Source organism: Barbus barbus (genome assembly GCF_936440315.1).
Source record: "Barbus barbus genome assembly, chromosome: 23".
NCBI classification, from domain to species: Eukaryota; Metazoa; Chordata; class Actinopteri; order Cypriniformes; family Cyprinidae; genus Barbus; species Barbus barbus.
In genome coordinates, this window is record NC_136751.1 from 7,987,165 (window position 1) to 8,004,332 (window position 17,168).

General features: G+C 39.1%; 1 protein-coding gene across 1 annotated transcript in view; it reads right to left on the reverse strand.

Annotated features, from left to right (window-relative positions):
- Positions 1-1,941: 1,941 nt before the first annotated feature.
- The window catches only part of LOC306843311 (atos homolog protein A), a 37,891-nt gene continuing 22,664 nt past the window's right edge, over positions 1,942-17,168 (reverse strand). Inside the window, exons 2-12 of the mRNA XM_079374705.1 lie at positions 10,873-11,057; positions 10,306-10,508; positions 10,095-10,220; positions 8,125-9,703; positions 7,852-7,971; positions 6,652-6,740; positions 6,358-6,454; positions 5,937-6,095; positions 5,666-5,734; positions 4,871-5,070; positions 1,942-3,891 (exon numbers count right to left, since the gene is read on the reverse strand). Coding sequence (XP_079230831.1) covers positions 3,738-3,891; positions 4,871-5,070; positions 5,666-5,734; positions 5,937-6,095; positions 6,358-6,454; positions 6,652-6,740; positions 7,852-7,971; positions 8,125-9,703; positions 10,095-10,220; positions 10,306-10,508; positions 10,873-11,057 — 2,981 coding nt within the window. The 3' untranslated portion in view covers positions 1,942-3,737. The remainder of the gene's footprint in view (positions 3,892-4,870; positions 5,071-5,665; positions 5,735-5,936; positions 6,096-6,357; positions 6,455-6,651; positions 6,741-7,851; positions 7,972-8,124; positions 9,704-10,094; positions 10,221-10,305; positions 10,509-10,872; positions 11,058-17,168) is intronic.

A 17,168-nucleotide genomic window follows, 5' to 3' on the forward strand; every position in this document is an offset into this window, starting at 1 on the left:
CGTGTTCTGAGTTAACACAATCAGAGCGTAAAACTTATTTTATCACCACCAGAGGCGGGTGGTGATGGCGCAGTGGATAAGACACATGCCTTTGGTGTGAGAGACCCGGGTTCGAATCCACTGTGAGACACCAATGTGTCCCTGAACAAGACACTTAACCCCCTAGTTGCTCCAGAGGCGTGCGACCTCTGACATAGCAATTGTAAGTCGCTTTGGATAAAAGCGTCAGCTAAATGAATAAATGTAAATGTAAATGTAAAAATACGGGATATTTTACGGGAAAATACTAAAATGGGAAGACAGCGGGAAAAGAGCTAAAATACGTGAGAAACCCGGAAAAAACGGGAGGGTTGACAGCTATGAACCAGGCTGACAGAATTTTCATTTTTGGGTGAACTATCTAACCTTTTAAGTACTCCAAGATAAAACAACCTCCAAATGGAGGCAGGAACTAACAACTGAAATTTTCAATGATCAAGGCCTAGAGAGAGTTTACACCTTTTGGGGACAGATGGTAATTTGCATGAAAGACAATGGGAAAGGACAGACCCTCAATCACTTCACTTTTTATAAGAATGAGACCATTGGACCAGTTGCACTGAGACATTTCAAATGATACCAAACATGACTATGAATATCAAATGCATTCATGTATTGTAGAACATGATATCTTGCAATTGACCATTCTGAGTAAACTGGGTGAAGGGGATTATGGGTAAAGGGAAGTAAGTGGGACAAATGTGAAGGAAGCATAATTGAGAAAGAAGCATTCCCGCATATTCTTATAGTGAGATGTGGAAACAGATGTCTGAGTGTTAATACACTGTATTGTATTGTCCATATCTCAGGACATCAAAGTGTCAGAGGTTCTTCCAGCCTTACAGAAGACCTGATCCATCATATCCTGGCAAATAAAAATCAAACAACATGGGTAAGAAATGTAAACTATAATAGGATAACATCAATATACATGCTAGTGAGTATATTTTATTTGTTTATAATGTGGTGACATTTAATAGTAAAAATTCTTATTCTGTTTCAGCGGCAAAGAAAGCAGCAGCAGAAGAACCAAGGGCAACTCTACAGTCACCACTGACATTAACAATTATGATTGTAACAGTTGTAGTAGTAGTTTATGTATTTATGTCAGGAGTAGGTGAAGGAGTAGTAGGAGCAGCAGCTGGAGCAGCAGCTGCAGTAGGCGTTTTATATTCACAGTGGGAAGCAGAAGAAAGAACAGAACTAATAACAGTAGCAGTAACCGGAGTAACAGGAGGCATAGCAGGAATAGCAGCAGCAACGTTGCGATCAATGGTAGGACAACGTTCACTAACAGGAGCAGCAATAGTTGGAGCGATAGCAGGAGCTGCAATAGTTGCAATAGCAAAACCACAATTACAATCGGTTGTAAAAGAAATAAAGCATTTCCTAGGTTCATTGAAACTGTTTGTAGGAGTAACTGTAGTAGTGATAGTAGGAACTCTATTAAAATCGGCAATAAATACAATAACATGGTTAAAAGATCAAATAAAGTGGGCAGTATCCCAAGTAAAAAAAGCAGCACAATGGATTATAGAAGCAGCAAAAAAAGCATTCAATGCATTAGCATCATTTGGAGCATCAGGATTAGCATCAACAGCAGCAGGAGTAATAGCATCAGGATTAGTAGCAGTAGCAGGATTAGCATCAACAACAGCAGGAGTAATAGCATCAGTAGCAGCAGGATTAGCAGCAGTATCAGGATTAGCAGCAGTAGCAGGACTAGTATCTGGATTATTTGGAGGAGTATTGGGACTTGGGTTAGTACTAGCGGCAGGAGCAGCAATTTTTGGATTAATCTGGAGAGGACAATCAAACCAGCCGCAGACACAAGGTGGAGATGTGATGTTACCAGTAGCTGCTCTTTTGCTTTTTCTTTTATTTTGTTTTCTTGTTGCCTCTGTAGGTGTGTTTCGATGTTGCTGTTTATTGTTGTTTCTCTTCCTGTTTCTTCTGTGCTACCGCTCTGAAAGGCACTAATCCTGTTTGTTAACGAGGAGAAGGTGCCCAGAATAAAAGCCTTATTTCTTTTATCCATCTATAATTGTACTCCTTGTAAAGTCATTGTTCTGCAACTAATGTCAGTTCTGTGTAAGTGTTTGAGGAAACCAGAGGTGCATCCCATTTTGTTTGGGTTTGTTTATATAATTGCAAAATATGAACTGTGTTATTGCTCAGCTCTCTCTATAAAGTTGTATATACATTATATCCAACTTTATTCACATACACACTGACATAAAAAGGTATTTAAAAAGAAACGCCCTCTCAATTTCAACTGCTTTTATCTCCAGCAAATTTCTTAACGTGTAACTATATGTTTTAACATAGAAAGTTAAATAACTGAGACAAACTGCAGTATTTAGTAACCACTATGCAAGAGAAGACATGGATGGATACTGTTACTTGCTTGCCTATACTTTGGATTTTGTCAAATTTGGTTTTGCTTCCAATTAGCACCGACACAAAACACAAGTGTGGGTATTGGGCTTGTGTTTTGTAGGGAAGTTAAAGGTCTAAAGGTTTCAGCAACAAATTCTAAAACAATTGAATTTCTGATGAAAACTTTAAAATTAAGAGATTAATAAATCAAATGCAACCAGATAGAAAAGGCAGATACTTAACCAAGCATAAAAAAGTTCTGTCTGCCATATTTTTATTATGTGGATTTTAACTCCAAGTCTTAACATGATAAAACGGGAGATTTGACCTCCATTTCCATTATGTACGCAGTCACTGAAATCTTTCTTCTCAGATTTACTTTATAAACCCATGTTCATGATGTAAGATAATCTATGCATTACCACCAGTGTATTCAAGGCATCCTGGGATATGTCTATTTGGTTGATGGTTTTATAGATTTACATGTAGCCTACACTTGTGGGGACATTCCATATAGACATAATGGTTTTTCTACAAACTGTATTTTCTATTCCCTTTACACCTAAACCTACCCCTCACACAAAACTTTCTGCTATTTTGTGTAAGTAGTCAAAAACAGAGCACAAATATATGCATGTTTAAAGGTAATTTTATAGATATAATATATAATTCTTTTAAGATCTGAATTTGAAAGACAAAAATACATGGTATGATTGAAACATATCTTGCACTACATCATAATGTTTTGCACAACAGGCATCGCATGTGCAGTAAATGAAAGTTCAATTTAAATATTAAATAACTGATGACAAAAAAGTAAATATGTAAACACTAAGCTAGTAAGATATTTGTTTTTCTATTGCAACACTTCCGATTAAAGTGGTTTGGTAACAGTACAAAGAAAAAAAGTCATTGAACAAAACTCATTTTCTTCCAGTTGTGGTGGAAAAACACAGTGCTCTTCAAACATCCTTGCAGTTATTCAGTTACTTGACTTTTGTTTTTAAGAAATGGTCCGTTGATTTTGTTTTTCCTGCATCATATCTGCTCACACCATGCCGGACGTCTAGAAATAAGCCTAAATGAAAACTCCCAACCATCTGTTGTTTTAAACCTAACAATGTTGAAGCACTGAAGAATCATTTGTGTGTATTTTAGGAAAGGGGACATTAATGTGAACAGTCCTTCTGTGCATGTGTATGTGCGCTTTAGTGGGCTTCTCTATTTCTAATTCCCATACAAGCAGATGACAGATTTTGATTTAGTAAGGCCCCTATGCTGGATTAAAATCACAACAGACTTGACTAGACTAGATTAAATTAGCATCTGGGAGAGAAAGGGGGGTCGGCAGGTGACTCTGTGAATGATTTGAGCTCATAGGCAGCACCACTGTCCACTTCCATGGATTTACGAGAGAAAAGGAGCCGGATGTCCCGATGGAGGTAGATCTTTCCAGATTTGGAGCTCTGGAACCTGAGAGACAGATGGAAGAGAGAGACAAAAGGCAAAAAGTTATTAAGGTTCACTAATGCATACAAAACAACTCAGACATATTTTGCTAACACAGATCGCTAATGACAGTTTCCTGGTCTTCCTCAAGGGGGCGTTGGATATTTCATAGGGCATAGGATAGTATTGTGCATGTGCATTGTTGGTGGTTTTTTTTTTTTTGTCTTGTGGGACAGATTATACTATAATGTACATTATACTATATAGTATGATAACATTTGAATGTGTTTATTAAAATAGTGGGTGCCTGGCATTCAATTGGAACTCTTAAAATTCTTATCTAGTAATCACAAAGGATTGTCCATCTTGATCAGAAAGTATTTTATGCTATTTATGCAGCAGTGGTCTAAATAATTATTTAATTCATATTCATTATAAATATTTTTAATTATAATAAAAAATTGAAGACAACATCCAGGCTGCCCTTTCCAGGGACCTTTTCCACACTAATCAAGGAACTTTGCTGCCGTACCATGGGTGCAGCAGGTGCAAATGATATTACGCAGCGCCTGAAAGTAGTTCCCAGCTATATCATAACTAGTTACGTAGCTGGGGACTATTTTCAGGCGCTGCTGCACCCATAGTACGGCAGCAAAGTTCCTTGATTATTAGGCCGGAATGAGAGTATAGTTCCTAGCCATATCGGCCTAGAAAAAATTTTCAGCAACTTTTCATTTTCCGTCAGTCTTAGTACACGATGTAACTACAGAAGAGACAAGTTTTAAATAGGAAAAATATCGAAACTCTCTGGTCATTTTTGAGCGAGATGCTAATGGTCTAAACAGATTCCATGATCTATGCTAAGCTACGCTAACAGTGCAATCGCCAGACCCGGAGATCGGCTGAATGGATTCGAAAACGGTAAAACTCTTGGGGAGTTAGAAAATGAGCCTATTTTCAAAAATACTCAAGTGAGGATTCAGCTTCACGTCATGGTACCGACCTCAGATGGACGAGGTAGCGGAGGGTTCGTCTTTGACTCAGTGGGGACGGCTTTTTGTTGTTCTGTCCGTTGAACTCGCGTTTGACTGGGACTGAGAAGGTTCTCTGCCGCAGGAATGTCTGATGGCTGGCAGGCATTTCTCTCAGATCATACATCACCACAAACATCTTCACCACTGTCTTATTGGGGTTAAATAAGGTCTGACAGACAGAGACAGAAGACAAAACATCCGCTGAGTGTCCAAGCAGAAAACGGAAAACACAAGCACAAATCCAAATTCAGTTAATGTTACAGTCAGTGGGCATTTAATCAGAAACAGATGTTAATTATCTGAGTGGGTGGAACACCATTAAAACAGTTTTATTTTAATATCATCCAAAATCATTCATTAAAAACACTGCATCAGAGTGATTTGTTCATGACTAATGCAAATTGAAGACTTTAAAGGAAGCACAGGTACTGACAACATTTATAACGTCAATTACCATGAAAAAGTCTCTTTTTTTAAGATTTACACAGGCTATGAAAAGCCTACACTCGAAAGGTTAGTAAGTGATTCATTTTTCTTTCTAATCTTGTTTATATGTATAATGTAATTCCTACACATTCACCAGTAGAGGACACATCTGTAAACAATTTTAATGGTTGACATTTTCCTTTGCTCTTGCCATGCAGTCTTGGTTATTACACATACTTGAGAGTAGTTAGTATTCATTTGAAAAAGTGTGTCATGACTATGACACACAATTTGTAAGCAGATGGTTGTGTGCGTTTTTAAAATAATTTGATGCTTACCACTTGAATGGTTCCTGAAGGAGGTACTCGATATCCCCTCTTACCGAGAGACTCCAAGTTTATGACACCCTAAAGAGGAGAATTCAATCAAGATAAAGTATGAGCCTTTTAAATAACATAAAAATTGCTAATAACATTATTGACTCCTTCACAGGTGTTACGTTTCTTTATTTACACAATTGTACTAACCAATGAAAAATGATAGAAACTTCATGAATGTAACATACCCACGACAAGTACACAAAATATCTAACTCAGCTTGGGTCATTACCATGTAGGGGGAAGGTGCGTTATCATCAGAGACGCTGTAGAATGACACGTCAACAGGTAAGGTCATGTGACTGGGGCAGAAAGTTCCGCTGGCGCCAACCTCTGCTGTGAAACCCTCGACTGTGCCCAATGGCTCCAAACGATAATTCAGAACACACTCCTACACACATAACCACAAAAAACATCTATCTATCCATCTATTAATCCTACCAGATTGAAATTATGACTGTCTATGAACAAGTCTAGTTTTAACATTCATTACTGACATGGAAATTTTATAAATTTTTGAGGCATATGTAAATGTATGAGCAGGGTTAAAAAACAACCATTAGACCAATTAAAGAAAGAGGGTGTTGGCTAATTGTTGGCAAAGGATTGTTCACTAATTGTGTGTGCGTGAGTGAAATTATTTGTTCATCTACCTCAAAGTTTCCCAAAAGGCTGAGGCTGGCGGGTGGAGCGCTGGCACTGAGGATCTGATGCTGAGACTCATCACAGTCGTGTGATCTTTTCAAAACCCTGCACACACACACACAAAATTTAGTCAGCCATTTTAGGTAGTCTGAGCTTTAGGGATACCTCTAGTTTATGTGTGCACACAGCAGATGGCAGTGTATGTAGGAAAGCCTCAGTAAAAGAAATGGCACAGTGAAATATGGAACAATGGGACTACAGCAGGTCAGAGGAAATACTAAAGTGAGGAAAGAAAGCCATACCTCTTATTGGCAGCCCATGGCACACCTCTGCAATGAATCAGAGACGTGTCTAAATCAAAATATCCTGTCTGGCTTTTTCTTTGAGGAACCTGAGGGGAAAAAGGAGGAAGCAGATGAACACATTTACATCTTTGTTTTGCAAGCTTGTGACCAAATGCACAATTGCACGTTTTATAAATATCTGTTTATACTGACACAACATACTGTACCCAATTTGCAATTGCATTTAAGTTTCTTTCAATCATTATTTACACTTAATTTACTCTACCTTATCTCTACCTTATTTAACCTCTTTATTTTTTAAATGTATATGCAAGTACTTAAAGCTCCTGTAATCAAGAAAATACTGTGTGTGTGTGTGCGCGCGCAATAATATGGTATCAGATGGTAACACTGTGGCTACTATAAAACAAACAAACAAACAGACCAAGGATCTATTTGTTCTCATATCTATCAAAGACAGATTTAAAAGCCACAAATATTCTCAAATATTTTATGTCAGCTTGGAAATAATCGATATGCTTTAATTTTTACCTATCCTTATCTCTAACCCTAATCATTAACTGCCCGTAAACTCCGTGGGAAATGATTAAAAAAAAGTCGATAAAGTTTTTAATTTCTTTAACCGAAAAAAACTAACCTAATCTGGCTGGATACAGGAATTTTGTACATAAAAAAGCAGTACATAGTACCTTTTTTTTTTTAGACTGGTCATGTCTTGCAGAAAATGCTGATCAAAACAGTTTAGTTGTTTGTAACATTTAATGAAAACCAATAGAAATAGTGAGAATTACATTCGAGTGGATCTCTAGAGAACAAGAGCACCACTCATCTGGAGTAACAGCGCCAAACTCCCACACAGGAGAAGTGCCTGAGTCATACGGTACAAATCAGAATCTTCTGCCATTGGTATGATTTGAAAACACTCATTACTTACTAAGCGCATTACTAAGAGTATTAATGGAAAGTATTAATAAAGAGTTAGAAGAAGTTATTATTGTAAGTCTATGGCCCATAAGACTTCTTTAGCATGTCATTTAGGAGGCATAGAAATTCTGTGGACAGCATTTGAGACAAACACAAAGTGATTCAGATGTGAGGGTAGATGAGTCACAGACACAAAAACTCTGGGGCCCTTTCAGTAAGATGCTGTGCTATAATCTCTGTGTTGGAGAGTGACAGAGAGATCTATAGTCTTACCGGGCTGGAGAGGAGAGGTAGGCCTGTGCAGGGGTGGAAGGCTTTTGTTGCAGTTCCATCTATGGAGTGGCGATTATGTCGCTTTTTCCAGTTACTACATGACTTCAATGGGGAGGGTCTCTGTTAATACAAAGACAGAGAGGAGAAATTCAGCAGTGGGTTTCAAATAAAGGTTTTAAAACACAACAGAAAACAAATGTATTTGTATAAACCCACTTGACCTTACTGCATTTACACATAAAAAACGCATAAGAGAGAGACATATCAACTCACAGTATGATTGCTCTGGGCAGGGGCAGGACTGGAGGTGTTGCAAGTAAGGTTGGCTGGTGTGCTAGAGGGAGAAGCCCAGGACTCCTGGTTCTCATCCTTCGTAGGACAAGTGGACCCATTCCAGACATCCTTTTCTGCTCCTTTCTCATGGTTTGCCTCTTGGGTCTTGAAGGGCTGGAGGTATCCAGTCCGGGTCAGGCCATTCTCCTGAGGAGAGCTTGCATGGCTAGAGTTGCTTTTCAAGGAGGTCCAGGACTCTTTACTGGCATAATGTTGCTTATTAGTTGCCATTAAAGGCTGTGATTTTGTGACGCTGTGGTCTTCAAGTTTTAAACCGGCCACATTTTGTGGTCTAGGGGAACAGTCCCGCTTACTGTGACGAGAGTCAGGAGATCTGCAACATTTTGTTGCTTGAGAAATACGAGGATCTGTGCTTGCCTCACCATTGGGTGCGCTTGAAGGCTTCTCATTGCTTGATGATACAAAGCCATTTGTCTGCGCTCCGTGATTTGTCTCAACCTGTTCAGTTTGAGAGGTCTTCAATTTATAGGTGCCATTCAGGAGACTGTAGGAATGTTGCAGTCGCTCCTGAATCAACCTCGAGATGTCCTGAACTGCATCTGCAATCAGAGAACCCTCAGAAGACTGGTCACTGAGTACCAGGCGCCTACAAGTCGAGAGTTTTGGGGAAGTTTTTGATTCGCGGTCGACTCTGTCCGGCCGTGTTCTGCTTCTAGGGCTCAAGGGGGTGTCAAAGAGAGAAGACCGGCTCCTCTCAGGGATTTCTGGACTGGTTCCATTGTGGTTTTGAGGCTGGGGGACTGGGAAGAGGGGCTCTTTGGATTTCTTCAAGCGCTCCTTATCCTGCGATGAGTTCCAGGTTGTTTTGTGTCCTGGCGGTTCTTGAGAAGTGAAGAGAGCATCAGGGAGATGGGGAGCTGTAGGGTCACATAAATTCAGTCGCTGAGCAATGCGAGCAATGACTTCCTGTCTCTCCTGAAGCAGGGAGCCAATGAGGGGGTTGGTTTCACCTGAGATGGAGCTGGGACTTGGGCTGGGGGTAACTAAAGGGTCGGTAATGGAGAGTGATTTAAAACCACGAATTGGCGACTCCACACTTGAGGTCTTTGGGCTCTCCGCCCCATCAGTACACGAGTTATACACCTCTGTAGGGGGGGTGTCCACACCGCCGTTCAGCCGAGAGTACAGCCACTTGACGGCTTTGCCTGGTGGGAGAGGGGACTCAGGGCGAGGGTGGCATTTATGGGTGTTAAGAGGGCTGTGGGGAGGTGGAGAAGGGCGTAGAGGCCTGGAGAAGAGTGGAGATCCTGGCAGACGGAGGGAACTGCGATTCTCTCCAGGATGGTTCCTACCCTCTCCACGCTCCAGGTTTCTCTTGCCCAAAAAAGCTATACCTGAGTGGATGCTACATTTGAGTACGGGGTATTTGGGCTGGCGAGGCAAAGACTGAACCCGCACTTTAAGAGCGACACTATGGGACACGTTCGGGATAGGGAAAGCATGTTCAGAGGGTGTTTGTGAGAAGTTCCATATCAGTTCTTCATCAGCTGCACTTATTCTGCAAAATACAGCAAAAGGCGTTGTTAAAAAAATCCATTCTTGTGTAAACTGTTGCATTGAATCGAATGGTACAATGTATGTAAGGTATGACTTTCTGTCTTTCTTCCTTTCTCTCTTGACTCCCCTGACTTCCTGTCTCTTCTGAAACATTCCTACAGTCTCCTGAAAGGCACATATAAAATCTTCTGGAAGGTTTTTACAAACTATTTACATGCATTATTGTTCTGTTTACGTTTCGTTAACAAATCTCATGGAATCCCCAACATACAAATTGCTGTGTTCTAAAACACACCTAGTGAGAATCCTACCAAAATGTAATGTAGCTTCACCTTCATAAATGTCATAATTTCTTCCTACCCTTGAAAGTGTTTGTGTCTAGAGTATGTTACCTGTATAGGATGTTTCTCGGTACAAGTCCGTGAGAGGCGCTGAGCCACGCGCTGAGCTGCGAGAAAAACACATAGGAACGCACAGCCAAAAGCAAGGTTTTCTCCTCAACAAATCGATCTCCACTCCTGCAACAAACACCAAGTTTGTTAAAACTCTCTAGACCTGTGTGAAAGAATGTGTATTGGAAGTACTGTGAAGAGCAAATCTTACTGTCTGGGCACTGGCTGTAAAGTCCATCTCTCTAGTAAAAGCGCATCTTGCTTTATTGCTGGATCATTTAGGTCTGTGCAGTCTGTGGTTGGGCCTTCATCGCTATAGCAACAGTCAGGAAGCAGCATCACCTCAATCATAATGGGGATGTGATTGCGCCATAGTAACATGACCTCTGACCTTGCTCTTCTTGCCTGATGACACTGCATTGGGGAAAAAGTTTTGTTGTTTACTACATTACAATGTCTGAACTGTAACTAGTTTTGACAGAGTGCTAGTGACTTTAAAATGCAAAATAGCATAAACAATGCACAAAAACCTGTAAGTCATTAACCTAAATGTGAAATGTACAATTTTTTTGTCATGAGCAAACATTCTGACTGTTTTCAAACAGGTTTCCCTGTCTGTCACTAATAATAAAGAACAGCAAGTTGAAAGGATAATGTTTTCTTAGAGGTATACAGCTGTTGATGACAACATAAGGACATATTTTACATCATTTAACTTACAAATTGTGAAATGTAATTACATTCCCCTCTTTGGGTTAATTAAAAAGGTGTAACCCACCTGTGGTATTTTGTCACTGCATTCATGTTTGGTAAGGACAGGCATAGCAGACTGGGCAGTTGGGCAGTGAACACCCTCTGTCCGCCCCTTTACGGAGCATTCTGGAGTCCGTCCTTCTGTGATCAGGAGTGTCAGGAACATCAGCAACTCCTCAGCATCATACTCAAAGAACTCCTCTGCTGCTTCTAGATAAAAACAGAGGTGAGACATTGATTAAGTTATTGACATGTTGCCATTTACTCATTCAAAAACCTCACAGCATATTACTCAGATAGCTGGTAGTATGAGTATGTCCTCTCAGAGTAACACACTCTCACATCGGGATTATTGGATTATGTTGAAAATCTTTTTTGGTTCTTATAATTTTTTTTTTTTCTTCCTTTCCTAGGGTTGGGACATACTGAGTGGTTTGTCTGTAGTTTACATCACAGTGTGGAAAAACTTGTACTACTTGATAATGCTAGTCAGTTAATGGAGAAACCAACCTATTCTAAAATTGGACAAAAATATGTATGTCCCTGTGAATAAAATGATACATCATCTATAAAGTTTAGCAATTTTTCTAGGTGCACTAGTGACCAGATATCCCTGCTGAAAAAACAAACAAACAATTGACACCTTCACAAAATGTGTAATGGTTTAATGGTTATAATAGCAATTGCATTGGTTTTAATGGAAACTGTAATGGAGTCTGTGGGTCTCTACTGGTAACTGGTCAACTTCTATTGGTGGCTTGTTAAAACCAATAAATCCTAATGGAATATTTCCCAAAACACACCACAAAAAAATTTTTTTTAATGGTTTTAATGGTTAAAAGTTGATGGTTTGTAATGTTTGTAGTGGAAACCATTAGAATTCTTTTGTGATGCTTCTATTGTTTTTTTTCAGCAGGGGTGCCACTTCCTGGGGACATATTCTGCCCAGGATCTCGCGGTACTTTGATGTCATACAACGATCGATCAGCGCAGGACAAATGGCCAAAACCTGATTATTTTAGGCAATTTAGAAATCCTGGGCAGAACGTGTCCTCGGGAAGTGGCACATCTGGTGTATAGATCCTAAATGCTATTGATTAGCCTCAAAACTAATGAACATGGACTAGAAACCCACAAAACTTTAGTTTTGATTTAATGTGGTGTATTTCCAATGGTTACTGAAACATTAGAAGCAGATTTAACTTCTGTTTTCATACAACCAGAATCACATAGCCAGTTTCACAGTTCCAGAGAAGATAACACTGTTTATGCATAGCAAACAATCTTTGCTCTGTTTACCAGCTGTGAAAACTGGGCTAAGCAAACACGCATTCACCAGCATATTCTCCGGGAACAAAACATACCTGATCAACAGCTTAATAAGAAACCAGCTGTCTGGATTTAAATGGAATGTAGAAACGCGTGTTAAATGTGACACACCAGATTCCAAAACACAGCTGGATTTGACACCCACAACCTGTTTGAATACCAACACTATTGTGCATGCACGTGAAAAAATGAAGCTGACAATTCAAATTAAGACTAGTAATAACATTTGCTGTCATAATCATCCCAATGAAAACTTGAGGTGCAGGTGAGTCATGTTTGCTGAGAACCAGATAGAATTGAGATTCATGAGAGTAAGTTTGCGCACAGCTTTGAGCTGCAAACAAAAGCGTCCACATGGCAGTTGATGGGCCTATTGTTCTCATAGCATCAGACACCCAGGACAACAGGGCCAACAGAGAGTATCCTATCCCCCCTGACTGCACAGCTTTCTCTCTCCTTCTCTCTATTATCATCTAAAAGTGTGTTTTTTCATAGTTTGTGAACCAAAACAGTATTCCACAGAAATTACATGAAATCATATCACAGCATTCCACACAAAAAGTGTGTTTTGCCAAGGAAAAGTGATGTGTGTGAAACATTTGCGTGTCTGAGAGAAATAAGAGTGTTACATATCAGTAATGTAAGTACTAATAAAATATGTTTCTGAAATTAATAAAAAAAAAAAAAAAAACATTGGAGATCCGTTGGTTGTTGTGCCACATATGAATATAATTTCTCAAACTAGCAGTTGAAATCCAGTTGTTAAATATCATTCTCATGATGCAGCGTTAAAAGTTCTGATCCAAACTTTTTTTTTCTTTCAACATGAGGCTGAAAAGGCAAAGCATACAGAATGATCCATGGGGTGGGATACACTCAATATAGCTCTGCAAAGAGAAAGAGTGTATTGATGCTCTTAGTTTTTGGTAGGGTTGTGTCAAAACAATACTGATACATTCAAGTCTATTTCTGGAATATTTTCGTTACTCCAATCTGTCAGTGGATTGGAAGCCACATTTTACAACAGGGCTCTTATGGTGACTGGCTTAGCAGTTCCATACTGGTGATACTTTTAGCCAGAACATGTCAGCTGGTGCTCACAAATTGAATACACACTGTGGTTTCTTTGTTGCAAAAATAATACTATGCAAACCAATTACGGCCCAGAAAAACCAACGGGTGGCGACACAGAATAGCTATTGGACTATTAGACCAGGAAAACAACAACATACTGCGAAGATCTGTTCTATGACCCACTTTTGTGGAACTAATATACTCCCTTTCCTACTTTCACAAAAATAAATATAAACAGTTTCTTCTATTTATTTACTGGCATTCATTTATGAAATTAAAAGCACAGTTTACCAAAAGCTACACAAAAAGCCAATAGGACTTTTGCTAAAGGTACCTAAATGGGGAGTTGCTAGACTGAGATAAAGTCTTCTAAAGTCACGTCAGAATGATTTTATTAGGAGATGAGTGCATGAACATCACTACAATGTCATATTGATTACAAATTCCGATTTCTTTAACCCAAAAGTCCAAGTTAGAGGCATGCCATTTCATGAATAATGGTATTTTATTCAGTAATGATGATAAATAGTTGGTGTCAGAGACATTGCATTGTGAACAGTGCTAAAACCTTAAAATCACAGTAGGATTAGAAGTAGGAACTTTAAATTAGCAATTAAAAATCAACTCACATCTGAAATGCTAAATTAAATGTGTATTAAACATAAAAAATAAACAAAAACAACACAAGGTTTTAAGACCTAGCAAAGGAAGGGACATTAAGTTTGCCTTCATTAAGTACCCTTATGGCATCCTCCTCCTCTTGGTTGTCCACATTTCCAGCACAAACACAGCTCTTTCAGTCAATAGGAGGGGCCAGAAAACTTCTGCCCAATCAGCACTTTCCAAGCTCCTGCCAATCACGAAAGCAGCACAGAAGGCGGAGAAAAGCCACGTGCAGTGCTAGCGTCACCCCCAGCGAACAGCTGATAGTTAATCTCGCGTGACTTTGTGAAACAAAGAGCCAGATCTCTGCACAGAGTCGGTGTTGGCAATACCATGACAGCAGATAATGATGTTTGTTCCTGTTTATTCCTGCCATGTTTACATATAAGCTCGTCAGCATTGCATAAACACAATTTTATAAGAGCCTGAAGAATCTCAGCTTTTTAAGTTGTGTAGTGGGATGTGTATTTGTCAGGCCTGTTTTTTACCACACTGGCTAGCTGTTGCAGCATGCATTTCCATATGCATTCTTACCACACATTCTTACAGGGAACTCCTCCCACGTGCTAACTGCAAGAGGAGAAACCACAGACAACAGAGCGAGAAAGAAGGGGGTTGAAACTGCCAGCTGAACGGGAGGAGTAAAAAAGGGGAGAGAAAGACAGAGCCAGAGTATTTCCCTCATGTAGGTTAAAGGTAAAGTTTCAGCAGGGGAGGAAAGACAGAACACTGGGTTCAGACAGGGAGGAGGAACAAATGAGAGGCAGAAAAATACAACACAAAAGAAGAATAAATTACCAGCACCCCACAGATTTCTTTTTAGTTATGAACTGCCTGTACTTATTCTCTCTCATGCAATAAAAAAAGAAGTCTAAAATCAGTCAGATTAATGAGGCTGGAAAACAAAACAAAACTAAAAAAAACAGAAAATAAAACAAAAATAAATTATGACATGAAACCACAGAACAGAACAAAACGGTCTAAAATCAGTCAGATTCATGAGACTGGAAAACAAACAAACAAACAACAAAAAAGAGAAAATAAAACAACAAAACAAAAACCCCACAACATAAAACAACAAAAAAAATATTACAACTTGAAAAGCAAAACAAAACAAAATAATTACAAAAATAATAAAAAAAATATTATAAAACAAAAAGCAAACAAAAAACACAAAAAAATTGCTTGATTACACAAGTAGCTGTTTTCCAAAATAACAACTCGTCTCGTACACATTTGGTGTTATGACATGACACGATTTTTACTCATATCATATACGTGCATGACTATTATTAGAATTGCAACATTCCATCTTTCATTCAACTTGTCAAAATAGAATTCATACAAACCTTTTCCACTGTACACCTCTTGCATTAAGGCTGCAAGTGGAGCATGTACCTCTACATAGTGCCATAAATTGTTGTCTGACACTTTCTGTAACGTAACGTTACATATGAAATAGAAGCATTTGAGTTCAAGTATTTGCGAAAAGCATGTTTCAGACCTTATTCCCAACTGTTGTAATTAACCTAATACCTTTTCTCTGTCTCAGAGAGTATAGGTCACTCCTGAGTAATTCAATGATCCAGACAGTTTTAGACCTGTCCTACCATACACAAACACACATGTTCGTGACCTGGAGGTGTTTTCATGTGTGCTTGCTGCATTTAAGAATTTGCATATTTTTTCCCCTCACATGCCACAGTGTTTGAGTGAGCAGCAGCATGTGTACCAGATTGTTGGGTCTAGGACAGGCCAGGCCAGTGTTCCTTATATAATACAGGGCTATTTCAGGCGCTTGTGCACTAGCATTATTAGAGTATGTATACGTGTGCAAATATGAGAGAATGCAACTGGACACTCACTCACATATGCGTACACACACACACATCACATGAGCACGAGACAACATGTTCCATCTATATATTCAAACAGAAACATAGTATTCTTGTCTATATTTGACATCAACACAGGAATGCCGCATCAAGTTATTTTTGCTGTAAACAAAGCCATCATTTAGTTTTGACCATTTTCCACCCTCACACTGAGAACTGAATTACTGCTTTTACTATACCTTTAAAATACCTATAAATAAATGTCCTCGGTTATCACTGGCTAACTTCTTCATATGTTAAAAAGCTGAACACTAGCGGTAGTAATGCAGCTCTGTCTTTCATTTCAACCAGATGATCCAACAGCAGCTCCACGGATCTCAGGCTGCTTGGTAGACATCTCGGCATGGATGAAAGAACATCACCTGCAGCTCAACCTGGCAAAGACTGAGTTTCTCATCTTCCCTGCCACTCTGAATCTACAGCATTATTTCACCATCCAGCTAGGTTCACCAAAAATGACCCCATCAGAAATCTTGGTGTAATCTTTGATGACCAGCTGACCTTCAAAGACCACATTACAAAAACCGCTTGATCGTACATTGCATAACATTGGAAATATCAGGCCCTTTCTAACGGAGCATGCTGCGCAACTTCTTATCCAGGCCCTTGTCATTTCTAGGCTGCAATGCTCTTTTGGCTGGACTTCGATTATGTGCAATCAAACCTCTACAAATGATGCAGAATGCAGCAGCATGACTGGCCTTCAATGAGCCCAAAAGAGCCCAAACCACACTTCTCTTTTTCTCTTTCGCCAACATTTGACTGCATCCTTAAATAATTATAAAAAACACCAACTTTGCACTCTCTTTACTTAATCCCTCCCTGTCTAGCTTGTACTAATCTGAACAATGTCTGAAACTTCATATTACGAGCACTTCCTGTGTTTATTTACCTTTTTATTATGAATCACTTGTTATATTCCTCAATTTTAAGTCGCTTTGGATAAAGCTGTCTGCTAAATGAATAAATGTAAATGCAAATATACACGTAAAACACCAACTTTTATTCCTTATCACACAAATTTGGACTACTTTTGATACATAACCCACTCCATATGTATGATTTTACTGATTTAGTAAACTTACACGACAGCTCACCTGGTATAGAATTGTACTTGTGCTGAGTGCATGTCCTGTGAAAAATGAGTCACAAACAATAAAAAAAAGACTTGCAGACGCAAGCTAAAATAGCATGTGTGTTTTAGCAAGTGAGCTTTTATCTAATGTTTGCTTTTGTTAACACTATCGGTTATGTTTAGATTTTAGTGTAGGTGGTACGTTACTTTCAAAAGCAACAGAGCATTAACTTTTTAGCACCACTCACTGAATATTTCATTTTCATTTCCATACTAACAAAACAT